We start from the raw sequence: 14,647 nt of genomic DNA, 5'->3' as shown, positions 1-14,647 counted from the left end.
ACCCAGCCATCCACTGACGCGATGTGATCGTTCTCGCTCATTTTTCAGAATAAAAGCCTGAAACTATGTCTAAAGACTGATCACACCATGTTGAAGCCATAGCGAAAGGAATCTTGGTTGATATCCCTTTAAATGGAGGGAAGGCATGCAATGGAACAGAGAGATTAGTTTCTCTTAGGCACTTCCTGGTTGGATTTTCCTCAGGTTTTCGCCTGCAATATCAGTTCTGTTATACTCACAGACAATATTTTGACAGTTTTATAAACTTTAGAGTTTTTTCTATCCTAATCTGATGCAATTATATGCATATTCTAGATTCTGGGCCTGAGAAATAGGCAGTTTCATTTGGGTACGTTTTTCATCCAAACATCAAAATACTGCCCCCTACACTCAACAGGTTAATCAATTTTAGAATAAGGCTGTAACGTAACAAAATGTGGAAAATGTCAAGGGGTCTGAATACTTTCCGAAGGCACTGTATATGGATGGCAATATAATGATACCCAGTGTGTGTTGCTTGTGCCCTGTCCTTTAGGTGATTGAGTCTCTGGGCATCATGATCTACAAGGCGTTGGACTACGGACTGAAGGAGAACGAGGAGCGGGAGCTGAGCCCACCCCTGGAGCAGCTCATAGACCTCATGACCAACATGGGCGAGGCCGAGAGAGACGCCTGCCCTGACGAAGGTTACGAGGCGACCGAGGAAGAGGAGGAGGCCGAAGACGACCCCATCAACATCTGTAATGTTCGTGGCTACAGGGACATCCTGAGGGTAGGCAGCTGTTGATTGGGGGAGGATGGTGGTTGATGATTAAAAGCCAAAATGTCACTACATGGGTGAATGACAGGGTTAATAAGGAAATAGTAGGTTTTCTGCTGTCAAGCCATCAAGTGCAGTCAACTACAAAATTGTGGTGATCAGGTCAGGGTGATGGTACTGGAGCCTGCAATTGTTGTATATGGGTCTTTCATCCAGTAGTGTTGAAACTATAATCTATACTAGATCCACCCAGCATGTTCCGTAGTGGAGACTATAATTTATACTAAATCCACCCAGCATGTTCAGTACTGGAGACTATTATCTATACTAGATCCACCCAGCATGTTCAGTAGTCGAGACTATAATCTATAATAAATCCACCCAGCATGTTCAGTAGTGGAGACTATAATCTATACTAGATCCAACCAGCATGTCCAGTAGTGTTGAGAGAACAGACATCATACTAGATCCACCCAGCATGTTGGGGTGGCAGGGTAGCCTAGTGGTTAGAGCGTTGGACTAGTAACCGGAAGGTTGCAAGTTCAAATCCCCGAGCTGACAAGGTACAAATCTGTCGTTCTCCCCCTGAACAGGCACTGTTCCTAGGCAGTCATTGAAAATAAGAATTTGTCTAGTTAAATAAAAGGTATAATAAAAAATGTCCAGTAGTGTTGAGAGAACAGACATCATACTAGATCCACACAGTGAGTCCTTAGATGCCCCAATGATGTTTAAATAACCATAGCAGTGGTGGGAGGACAATGTTTTTTAAAATTAGCATTATTTCTATTAGAGAATATTGGATGACTGTCATTCATATTCCATTTCAATGTAGCATCGATAGGTTCAGACTACTATATGATACTCAAATTTTCCCTATTCCCATCATGAGGTTGCTACAACCTAGCCTATGAATGAAATTTTGCAGCGTAGAGAAAAATCTGAGGTGACAGAAAGTGACACATTCAATACCACCTTGCACACTCTTGTCCGCATCTAGCTGATTTAGGGTGTAATCATTAGTCCAACAGTTTCAAACGAAAGTTTCTATTGTACAAATTAATGTCTGTTTATCCCCGTTTCATTCCATTTAAGAAACGTTTTAACAGAATCGGCGGAATGAATACACCCCTGATCAAGCGTAAACACAGTTCACTTTCATAGCAGCCACTTTGTATTTCTTCTCACATCTATGCGTTTTCCTCCTCTCACCTTTTTCCTTCGCTTGTAGACTTCAATGCACAACACATCAACTGTAGGAGACCAGGTAAAAAAGCGTTCCAAGCCAAACCATATTATAACCACTACACACAGCCTACATCGTTGTCACCATATTAGCTAAAGTAACATCATAGTCAACATAGCTAATAGAACTAATGCATTAGTAAACCCACTACAGTCAGTCAGTAAGCAGTTTAGCAGTTACACCAGTGGGCCCCGGTGACAATAAATCAGTAAAACCAAAAGCTTACCTTGACTTGAAAGAGTTCCAGTGTTGTGTTGGATAGTCAAAGCCAGCTAGCTAGCATAGATCCCTCTGTTTGAGCAGGGTGTTTGAGTAGGCTAATCTAGCTAGCTGCATTTTCTAGCTCCAGTGAAATTGTAGTAAGTGTAAGTGAAACTGATAGTGAAAAAAAATGAAATCACTCTTGCTTCTCCTTCATTTTTAGCATATGCTTGCAGTACTAGATTCATTTTCTGATCCTTTGATTGTGTGGATAACATGTCAGTTCATGCTGCAAGAGCTTTGATAGGTTGAAGGACGACCTCCGGAAGTTTTCATAATTACTGTGTAAGTCTATGGATGGGGGTGAGGACCATGAGCCACCTAGGTTTTGTATTGAAGTCACTGTACCCAGAGGAGGACGGAAGCTAGCTGTCCTCCGGCTACACATGGTGCTACCCTACAGAGTGCTGCTGAGGCTACCATAGACCTTCATTGCAAATTGAACGTTTTAAATCAATTATTTTGAGACATGTGAATATATTTCGTATAGTTTTATCTAAAAAGGAAAAAAAAAATTAATGCAAAAAATATCATGTTTTTATGAAATTCACTGAGGATGGTCCTCCCATTCCTCCTCTGAGGAGCCTCGACTGAACTGTAGTCTTCAGCCTTCCATCCGACCCGGCCCGAGGAGGACAGACATGACAGTGGTGAAATAATGATTCTAGAGACAGGGCCCAGGTCTCCATAGCGACTGCTAGCAAGGTTATCTGAGGCTGTGGACATCTGAGCTGCCTGGGTGACAGTGTCGCTATTGTCTTGCCAGCCCTACTGCCTGATGGCTGGATGTCTCCTCTAATAGCTGTCATCCTCTCTATCCTCCAGTCCACCCTAGTCTTTCTCTCTGTCTGATGTTAACTACAGAGCCTTACCCTAAAGGAACTGCCTGCCTCGCTCTCTCTCTGCCTTCTAGATGTTTCACAACATTTCAGATGTATGTTCCTGTGTGATTTATAATCAGGGCTTTTCTCCTATATCAGCATGACTCTATTAAAGATGACGATGCTACTGGGAAAAGACTCCCTAATACCTAAATCTCCATTTCTGCTCCAGGCTTCCTCCTCTACACAGCAGCACCATTTATCTCATGGAAATATTGTCGGTTCAGGGAATTTACTTGGTGGGCAAGATTGCAGATGAGATGGCCAACCATTTTCTGTTAGAATTTGAGGCGCTATATGGGATGGGAAATGCAGTGGACTACTGGTGCCAAGATCATGCCAAGAGCACCTTCTGTTCATCTCAGAGAAACAAGGACATACAGTATTTTGTAATCTACTGTCACAAGGATACGTTCTGTCATCTGCTGAATTACCATATTTACAGTATCTACAATGTTTTACTTACAGTACTACTTCTTTCTCCCTGTCTGTCTGTGTCTGTCTGTAGATGTGTGTGTCTCACCTCCCCAGCCCTGGCGATGCCCCCAGCCACTACCAGGCTGTGTGCCGTGCTCTCTACGCTGAGACCAGGGAGCTACGCTCCTTCCTGGAAAAGATCAAGAGTGCCAAAGAGGTGAGGCTACCTACACATCAATGAGTGACCAACTGGGTTCAAACCCCCTGTCTCCAGTGTGCAACAAGACTGTGTTAGTCCACTGAGCTAAAGGCTAGGATTTAGCTTGGGCAGGTAAAGAAAGTCTTCAGGTCTCAGGAAAGGTTACTCATCATGTGACCATGGTTCACCAAACCACCTCCATTTACCAATGCTCACAACACACTACACAGTACCTGACTGCATAGGCCCTCAGCTTGCTTACATAGTGGTTCTGTTCCATTGTCTATACTAGCATACTACTTAGCATGTATTCCCAATACATTGCTTTATCCTATGTGGTATGCTAACCAGTGTGGATATTGGAACAGCTCCGGTCGGTTTCTGGGACCTGATTGACATCTCATTCTCAGGCTCCAGTGCACATAGGACCACTAAAAGGTGAATCTGAATGGTCATTGGCATTCACCACTAGACAACCTTGTACTGTAAATCAGACACATGTAGACCCGGGACATATGTTCAGAGGTCATGTGACTGGAGAGACATTCATTCAGGAGATTAAGCAGCATGACATTAAGGTGTTTCACATGCTTCAGAGAACTGATCAACATGGCACACTACGTACATGTCCTGTAATGGATCCTACTGTATATCAGCCTTGAGTCTGGTCTGTGTGTGTTACAGAGAAGGAATGCAGGTTACTGTGTGTGTGTGTGTGTGTGTGTGTTAGAAAGGAATGCAGGTTACTGTGTGTGCGTGCTACAGAGAAGGAATTCCAGTTACTCTGTGTGTGTGCTACAGAGAAGGAATTCCAGTTACTCTGTGTGTGTGTGTGTGTTACAGGGAAGGAATGCAGGTTACTGTGTGTGTGTGTGTGTGTTTGTGTTACAGAGAAGGAATTCAGGTTACTCTGTGTGTGTTACAGAGAAGGTATGCAGGTTAGTGTGTGTGTGTGTGTGTGTGTGTGTGTGTGTTACAGAGATGGAATGCAGGGTTTGCTATAGGACTAATCTGTGCTCAGCTTTTGGAATTGTCTCCATGAACCACATACTGGATGCTACTCCCCAGGGACCCATCCAGCCAAGCAGTACTCCCCCTCCACAGTAGTACGTCTGAAAGGAGCGAAGGAATTGGACAGTTATGTAATTCACTATTACAAAAGAGAGTCTTATTATAAGGAGACGGTAAGAGCATAGCTATGAAGAAGGGGAGACAAGTGTCACGCTCTATGGTTCAGGGGGCTACAGACAGTGCATCCAGTTTAGTTAGCCTATCTGGTGTATGCAACCAGATGTGAATAGGCCAGGATGTAGTCTAGTCTACTGTATGTGGAGGCAGAGACACCTAGAACTATAGCAGTAGGGATGGGACTAAGGATCTGCTGGACAGTGCAATCTCTGGTCAAGATGCTTGGCTGTTCAATGTGGGATCAAGGTTACGTTTGTGTGTGTGTTTCTCTGTCTGTGCATGTGTACATCCATGTGTGTGTGTGTGTGATACCAGGAGAAATATGAGCTTTCGCCCCTGCATCATTCCCCTCCCCCACTTGTCGTCCTCTGTCTGGCAGCAAGGCAGAGACTTGTTGTCCCACAGGGGATTTAGCTAGCTAGCTACAGGACAGCAGGCAGAGAGAAACCCTTTCTTTCATAACAAAGAGCTCTATAACAGGACAGAAGGACACTATTAAAAACATAGTTGTAGCTGAATCACCAAAGCCACTGCAGTTCCTACTTGCTTGGGGTTAAATACTATAAGTTAGGAAAGGGATGGTATTGTGTTGGTCGTACAAATGAGCACCGGGTGTTAAGTCTAACATCATCTCACCCTGGGCTCCTCTGCTCAGAAATGTCCTTTGTTGACAAACTTTTTTTTTAAATCATGTTATTCACGGACCATGGTAAAGCTTTCTGTTTTATGCTATGTCATGAAAAGGGAATATGTACCAAACTGTTAATGGTAGAGAAGGCAGACACCTTAGCAAATGCCCTTCCAGTATAGTGTGAGTTATGGCTCTGTATTTCCAGTGAGAGGAGAGGCCCTATTGTAAATCTCCTGTGATTGCTCCATCAAACACCGGTGGGATGCAGGGTGACGCCCCCTCTCTCACCACAAATAATAGGGAGAGAGAGGAGGCTTTCCAGTCTGCTGCAGTACAGATCCCTCAGTGTCCTGTCCTCTAATGAACTCCTGAATCAGGAAGTGAAAGGATGCAGGTTGTTCACTGCTTCTTTGGTTGCATCCCAAAGCTCTCAAAAGTGCACTTGCTCACTCCTTCCCACACTTAAAAGCACTGGATTGGTTTTAGCATGGGCTAGCTAAGAGAGTTCCCACACTATTTCATACAGTCTTCTTGATCATGGCTTAAAGCTATCTCTGCTATGCATACACTGGCAGGACCATGCTTTATTCCCTATGGCTGCAATGATGATTTTCAGTCACTGATGGGAATGTGGGAGTGTACCATCATGCTAGTTGGTGACTTGGCAGGTTGTGAAGGCTCTCGTTAACCGTCATTGATAATCGAAAAGGTATCGATTTGTGGGTGTGACTGATAGCAGGGCTAGCTGCCTGTCCTAATGCTGTGGTAGTTAATGAACTTGATTAACAACATGAAAGGATGAAACCTGTGGCTTTGAGGTCAGTTACTTAAAGGTCCAATGAAGTCTCTCAATATCAAATAATTAAGTACCTTACTGTTTTCAATTAAAAATGGTTAAAAAGAAAAGTTTTAGCAAAGAGTCAATTCTCAAGCATGAATTTTGCAAGGACTGTCTGGGAGTGGAAAACAGATAATTAGCTGTTATTGGCAGAGAGGTTTGGAACCATGTTGATGTCACCAAGCAGGCCAAAACTATATCGCACAAAAACACTTAAAGGGCATTATCATTTTCACAATTACAGTATTATTCCAACCTCAGTGTGGAAATATATAAAAGACAGGAAAATCAATGTTTGACTGCACTGGGCCTTTAAGCGCTCATCTCCTTCTCACTCTGATCGCCCTCACCTCTCTCGTAGAATCTTCGGAAGATGGGTGGCGAGCCGTCTGAGGATCCTAGCAGAGGCCTAAATGAGCTCCAGAATGCGGACTGGGTAGGTGACCAGCTCCTTATTACCTGGCAACACCCTTAGGACAGGTTTCCCCAGACTCATTAAAACCTACTCTTGGACTAGCATGTTTGTAGCCCAGGTGTTACGTACACCTCCTAGAGGGAACGCATCACCATGCTACAACTAACTTCCCGTGGAGTAAAAGAGGTATGGGATTGTAGGTGCGAGTAAAGATGAAAGGCAAAGAATTTAGGTGACTGGGAATTTATTGCTTCCTTATCACAGTAAATTTGGGGGAAAGGGGCTGAACGGAACCAAAGCAAAGAAATTAAGTGTCAAAGCCCGTTCCTACCGTCCCACTGCTTACCTAACTTAGCACCACCTGGTGTGCTAACCAAAATATAGGGGGTGGTCCGCCCAGATCTTACCTAGTGTGTATAGACAGTAAATATGGGTTATGCCCGCAAGACTCTTGCCTAAGCACTCCCTAGGGGCCTTCCCTTTTCCCCCCCGGAACAAACACAGGAAATACTAATCAGCAACCACCAACACAAGACATACTAATCAGCTCTATTCTCTCAGCAACCACCAACACAAGACATACTATCAGCTCTATTCTCAGCAACCACCAACACAAGACATACTAATCAGCTCTATTCTCTCAGCAACCACCAACACAAGACATACTAATCAGCTCTATTCTCTCAGCAACCACCAACACAAGACATACTAATCAGCTCTATTCTCTCAGCAACCACCAACACAAGACATACTAATCAGCTCTATTCTCTCAGCAACCACCAACACATACTAATCAGCTCTATTCTCTCAGCAACCACCAACACATACTAATCAGCTCTATTCTCTCAGCAACCACCAACACATACTAATCAGCTCTATTCTCTCAGCAACCACCAACACAAGACATACTAATCAGCTCTATTCTCTCAGCAACCACCAACACATACTAATCAGCTCTATTCTCTCAGCAACCACCAACACAAGACATACTAATCAGCTCTATTCTCTCAGCAACCACCAACACAATACATACTAATCAGCTCTATTCTCTCAGCAACCACCAACACAAGACATACTAATCAGCTCTATTCTCTCAGCAACCACCAACACATACTAATCAGCTCTATTCTCTCAGCAACCACCAACACATACTAATCAGCTCTATTCTCTCAGCAACCACCAACACATACTAATCAGCTCTATTCTCTCAGCAACCACCAACACATACTAATCAGCTCTATTCTCTCAGCAACCACCAACACATACTAATCAGCTCTATTCTCTCAGCAACAACCAACACATACTAATCAGCTCTATTATCTCAGCAACAACCTACACAAGACATACTAATCAGCTCTATTCTCTCAGCAACAACCAACACAAGACATACTACTCAGCTCTTTTCTGAGCAACAGAACACTGGCTTATATAGCTGGAGAAGGAGTCTGTAATGAGATACAGCTGTATCCTGACGAGGGGGTGGGGTCAGCTCCAATTTGCAATGGGGCCGACCAATCAGCTGCTTGGGGGAATTTCAGGAAGCCATCCTGAAACACACATACAAACAAAACCACAACACAGAAACTGGGGAACTTAACACAGGAGTATCTAGGCTTCATCTGGGTCTGGAAATTGGCCCTATAAGTGTTAAATCATTGGATGAGTACTGTGTTGCTATATGATTTCTGTCCCCCTGCATCCCCCAGGCTAAGTTCTGGATGCAGGTGATGGGAGACCTGCGGAACGGGGTGAAGCTGAAGAAGGTCCAGGAGCGCCAGTACAACCCTCTGGCCATTGAGTTCCAGCTCACGCCCTACGAGATGCTCATGGATGACATCCGCTCCAAACGCTACAAACTACGCAAGGTCATGGTAAGACTGTCAGGTGTCTTAAAAGCATGGTTTGTTGTTTTAATGTAGTTATGCTCTCTCTTAATCTGTGTGTGTGTGTGTGTGTGTCCTTGCACCTCCAGGTAAACAACGACATACCACCAAGGTTGAAGAAGAGCGCCCATGAGGTCATCCTAGACTTCATCCGGTCCAGACCTCCTCTCAACCCTGTGAGTGCACAGTCTATAGAAACAACAGATATACTTTACATCAACTAGCAACCTCTTTGGTGTTGGCATGGTGGTGGGCTGAACCATAGAGATACAACTCTGTTCTGTCTCTTTGGGCTGAACAGAGTACCATCGAATGAAATAAGAAGACAACTATTAGCTATGTATGTAAAGTATATCTCTTATCTATATGGGCTGTACAGTTGTAGGGTTTAGAGAGGAGAACATGGGGCATTTTCTCTCCTTCTAATCCTGTTAGTGTACAGTACTGTATAATGAATGTACTATATACTATACGATAGTACATTCTATGGTACCTGTCCCACTTTCCTCTCATTCTGGTGTCTTCTAGTCTTGCCATGCCGTCCTTCCAAGTCTCGTTGATCACTGGAACTTGAGGAAGCCTGGAAATTGGTGCTAGGGGTGTCCCCTTTCCATTTAAACCACAAGCCACTGAACCTATCTTTAGTCAAAGAAAGAGTTTTTTATATCCCCCTAAAAATACAGGTAGTTCAGGATTTGGGGTTCTGGGATATGATTATTCTGATTGGAATGAGGGGTGATTGATAGATGTACAGCTCCAGTTGATGATCTGATTATCAATGCTCTCTGCCCCAGCCCCTCTGCCCCAGCCCCTCTGCCCCAGCCCCTCTGCCCCAGCCTCACTGCCCCAGACTCTCTGCCCCAGCCTCTCTGCCCCCGCATCACTATCCCAGCCTCTCTGCCCCAGCCTCACTGAAGTACCTGCCTCAGTAATGAGAGGAGCAGCACTGACAGTCAAGAGTTATTGTTACAAAGTGACAGTGATATTAACGGTACAGTGATATTAACGGTACAGTGACAGTGATATTAATGGTACAGTGACAGTGACAGTGATATTATCTGTACAGTGACAGTGATATTAAGAGTACAGTGACAGTGATATTAACAGTACAGTGACAGTGATATTAACAGTACAGTGACAGTGATATTAACAGTACAGTGATATTAACAGTACAGTGATATTAACAGTACAGTGATATTAACAGTACAGTTATATTAAGAGTACAGTGACAGTGACATTAACAGTACAGTTATATTAACAGTACAGTTATATTAACAGTACAGTGATATTAACAGTACAGTGATATTAACAGTACAGTGATATTAACAGTACAGTTATATTAACAGTACAGTGATATTAACAGTACAGTTATATTAACAGTACAGTTATATTAACAGTACAGTGATATTAACAGTACAGTGACAGTGATATTAACAGTACAGTGATATTAACAGTACAGTGATATTAACAGTACATTGACAGTGATATTAACAGTACAGTGATATTAACAGTACAGTTATATTAACAGTACAGTGACAGTGATATTAACAGTACAGTGATATTAACAGTACAGTGATATTAACAGTACATTGACAGTGATATTAACAGTACAGTGATATTAACAGTACAGTGATATTAACAGTACAGTGATATTAACAGTACAGTTATATTAAGAGTACAGTGACAGTGACATTAACAGTACAGTTATATTAACAGTACAGTGACAGTGATATTAACAGTACAGTTATATTAACAGTACAGTGATATTAACAGTACAGTGACAGTGATATTAACAGTACAGTGACAGTGATATTAACAGTACAGTGAAAATATCAGTACAATGACAGTAATATTAACAGTACAGTGACAGTGATATTAACAGTAAAGTTAAATTATCAGCACAATGACAGTGATATTAACAGTACAGTGACAGGGATATTAACAGTACAGTGAAATTAACAGTACAGTGACAGTGATATTAACAGTACAGTAAAATTAACAGTACAGTGACAGTGAAATTAACAGTACAGTGATATTAACAGTACAGTGACAGTGATATTAACAGTACAGTGACAGTGATATTAACAGTACAGTGACAGTGATATTAACAGTACAGTGATATTAACAGTACAGTGACAGTAATATTAACAGTACAGTGAAATTAACAGTACATTGACAGTGATATTAACAGTACAGTGATATTAACAGTACAGTTATATTAACAGTACAGTGACAGTGATATTAACAGTACAGTTATATTAACAGTACAGTGATGTTAACAGTACAGTGACAGTGATATTAACAGTACAGTGAAATTATCAGTACAATGACAGTAATATTAACAGTACAGTGACAGTGATATTAACAGTACAGTTAAATTATCAGTACAATGACAGTGATATTAACAGTACAGTGACAGGGATATTAACAGTACAGTGAAATTATCAGTACAATGACAGTAATATTAACAGTACAGTGACAGTGATATTAACAGTACAGTTAAATTATCAGTACAATGACAGTGATATTAACAGTACAGTGACAGGGATATTAACAGTACAGTGAAATTAACAGTACAGTGACAGTGAAATTAACAGTACAGTGATATTAACAGTACAGTGACAGTGAAATTAACAGTACAGTGATATTAACAGTACAGTAAAATTAACAGTACAGTGACAATGAAATTAACAGTACAGTGATATTAACAGTACAGTGACAGTGAAATTAACAGTACAGTGACAGTGATATTAACAGTACAGTGACAGTGATATTAACAGTACAGTGACAGTGATATTAACAGTACAGTGACAGTGATATTAACAGTACAGTGATATTAACAGTACAGTGACAGTAATATTAACAGTACAGTGACAGTAATATTAACAGTACAGTGACAGTGATATTAACAGTACAGTGAAATTAACAGTACAGTGACAGTGATATTAACAGTACAGTGATATTAACAGTACAGTGAAATGAACAGTACAGTGACAGTGAAATGAACAGTACAGTGACAGTGATATTAACAGTACAGTGAAATTAACAGGACAGTGATATTAACAGTACAGTGATATTAACAGTACAGTGAAATGAACAGTACAGTGACAGTGAAATGAACAGTACAGTGACAGTGATATTAACAGTACAGTGATATTAACAGAACATTGACAGTGATATTAACAGTACAGTGACGGTGTCTTTAAGGTTTAGGAGGCAGCGGCGAAAGGCCTGATGTCCATTACTCTGATGCCCATAACTCAGTGTGAGTGCATGTATGTATCTGCGTGTGTGTGTGTGCACATGTGTGTGCGCATGTGCATTTGTGTGTGTAGGCAGCAGCCAGGAAGCTGAAGCCCCAGCCCCAGGTTCCTCCCACCTTGCACGAGAGGATCCTGGATGAGATCAAATCTGAGAGGAAACTGAAACCTGTCTCTCCTGATGTGATCCGCAGGAGCAGGCTGGGTGAGTGACACCTCTGTCTTCATTTATTTTCTCTCTCTCTTTTTCTTTCTTTCTTTCTTTCTTTCTTTCTTTCTTTCTTTCTTTCTTTCTTTCTTTCTTTCTTTCTTTCTTTCTAACTTTCTTTCCCTCTCTCTCACACACACACAAACACACACACTCACACTCATTTTGTGAGAAGTTGAAGTATGTTGTGATATGCACTTTCACGGGTGCTGGGCATTGGCATGAATGAAAGACACAAGGTGAATCATTCTTTCTTTCATTGGTTTGAACGATGTTTCCACCCAGCCAAGTTACTGTTCTTGGATGCCTGTGCTGTTTGGCGTTACAGCTCTGCTTGTAGTACAACTTAAACATACATCTTGCCTGGTGTTATGCCAAGTGCCTGTATTGACTATAGCCAAACCAATCCTTAGAATATGAAGATAGAATTAATTTTATTTAATTATTATGTTAATGATTTCTCACCATTGGCTATGCACTTTCTACTGACTATGTTAATCATTGTACATTTCCTAACATACAGTACTGTACTGCACTGCACTATGGACAGCTGCCAGACCTGTCAGCAGATGATGTCTTTCTTCTTGCTAACTTAATATATATCTTCTGCCTGTATTCCTCCTACGGATAGCTTAATAACTCTGTAACGCCATCATTGTTTCTCTTACAGTAATTCGGCCTCTTAGCATGTCTCAAAGTTTTGACTTGTCAGGTAAAGATCTGTCCGGTTACCTGGCTGTTTCTTTACGTCTCTATCTATCGTGGTTGTTGTCCATCTGCCCAAGAAAGAGCACGCACATAAATGCTCTCATCTCACGCTTCTTCATGCTTCCGTGGTGGTGTTGATGGTTGGCTTGGTTGGCTCTGCACCACAGCAGTGTGCTCTCTGGTTGTGATGTCAGGATGTCAGACACTGGTCAGGATGAGAACTCTCAAGCGCAGAAGGGAGGTTGATGGCTACCTTCACATCAGCAACTCACTCATAGACTCATATCTTTCAATCATTCTGAACCTTAGTTCAATTCTTATGACACTTGTTTTTGAATCTCCACATGGAATGTGAAAGGGCTTAATGATCTACTCAGACTTAGCACAGGGATAATGTTAAGTTAGATGTAGCCTTACATACCATAGGCAGTTGTGAAAAAGACTAAGGTAGATGTGACTCAAACAGGCCAATAGTTTTATTCGCTGCCTGTCACTACAGTACATTTCTGATAATGAACTATTTCTTGAAGGCACACTTGCTGACGTCAAAAGCAGTTGTTTTTCTGCATCTCCACACAGCTGGTGCACATTGTTCTCAGTCCCTCAGGAGGAATTGTAAAACAGTATTTTCCTTGTCTAAATGCTTGAATAATGCTCACTTCAAATTCCATTTTTTTTCTGGGATTAGTCTAAACTAATTTGATCTTCCTACATTTTTCTCTAGTCTATTGTTGCGCTTGGGTTGAAACCTACAGTATGTTAAACATATTTGATATTGATAAAAGTCCGTAGCCTATAGCCAGTAGAGACAACAGAACTCTTGCCTCCCACTGAAGAATCTATTCATGGAATTCTGCTTCTGGGCCTTTTTCTTTTCCATACTAACATAAATCAGGGAAAGAGTTGCCTTAGCTAAAGAACACCATTACTCAGAAATTCTCATTACAAACAACCAAGACGTGCATAACTACCTTCCTCGGTTTCCTAGAAAATGGCGGTCCTCCTCACACAAAGCAGTTGTTCATCTTGGAGAGTGAGTCTGCAGAATTTAATCAGAGGTGGGATCAGTGAGCAGCGTAGACAGGAGCTGTCGGCACACATATATATACACACACACACACACGCAGAACACACACACACCTGTCGGCTCTGTTCAACGCAAAAAAAGCACATTCTCACAAAAACATCACACTGTTTCTCCAACATCGCCTGCATTGGTCACTTAGCACTTCTGATTAACTTACAGTATATGGCCGTTTTCAAAACAGATAAGAAGAGGATGCCTTCTGTTTTATAAGGTTGTACTGCAGTGGTTACCCAAAAATGTCATCACATCCTCTAGTGAGATAGATAGCCAATGAATTTACATTGGTGACACTGAAAATCATTTCTAATAATCTACACTCTCTTACTATTTTATGTGTCAACATTTCCTGTTGTGGGCAGGGTATCTGAGCTTTGACAAGTCTGATTGGCTGTGCTTGACATTTCTCCCACTGATCCCAGCGTCTTTCATCACACTGGAGGCTCTTTGACCCTTTGCTCATCCACAGCTACTAGTCGGTTCAATTTATTGTTGTGCAGGTTTAATGTGTGTGTGTGCTATGTGTATGTGTGCGTCCGTGCGTGCGTCCGTGAGTGTATATGTGATGGTTGGCTATCTGAACTTCATTGCAGCTGGGTACTTATCCCCTTACTTTGTGGCCAGATTCTCCAATACCAATACTCCCCGAGAGAGAGAGCCTGTCATTT

The 14,647-nt window shown here is 41.9% G+C and overlaps 1 protein-coding gene across 4 annotated transcripts in view; it reads left to right on the top strand.

The window, feature by feature from the left end:
* Positions 1–14,647, top strand: part of LOC112222794 (protein spire homolog 1) — a 45,628-nt gene that overhangs the window by 22,746 nt on the left and 8,235 nt on the right. For 2 of the 4 annotated variants that reach the window (XM_024385568.2, XM_024385566.2), the window contains exons 3-9: positions 536–772; positions 3,657–3,782; positions 6,783–6,857; positions 8,543–8,707; positions 8,809–8,895; positions 12,055–12,184; positions 12,858–12,899. In XM_024385568.2, the coding sequence (XP_024241336.2) occupies positions 536–772; positions 3,657–3,782; positions 6,783–6,857; positions 8,543–8,707; positions 8,809–8,895; positions 12,055–12,184; positions 12,858–12,899 (862 nt within the window). The remainder of the gene's footprint in view (positions 1–535; positions 773–3,656; positions 3,783–6,782; positions 6,858–8,542; positions 8,708–8,808; positions 8,896–12,054; positions 12,185–12,857; positions 12,900–14,647) is intronic. The other 2 variants (XM_024385567.2, XM_024385569.2) reach the window with 1 other exon arrangement.

Source organism: Oncorhynchus tshawytscha, linkage group LG23, assembly GCF_018296145.1.
Source record: "Oncorhynchus tshawytscha isolate Ot180627B linkage group LG23, Otsh_v2.0, whole genome shotgun sequence".
Lineage (NCBI taxonomy): Eukaryota > Metazoa > Chordata > Actinopteri > Salmoniformes > Salmonidae > Oncorhynchus > Oncorhynchus tshawytscha.
This window is presented reverse-complemented; position numbering and strand designations above follow the sequence as displayed.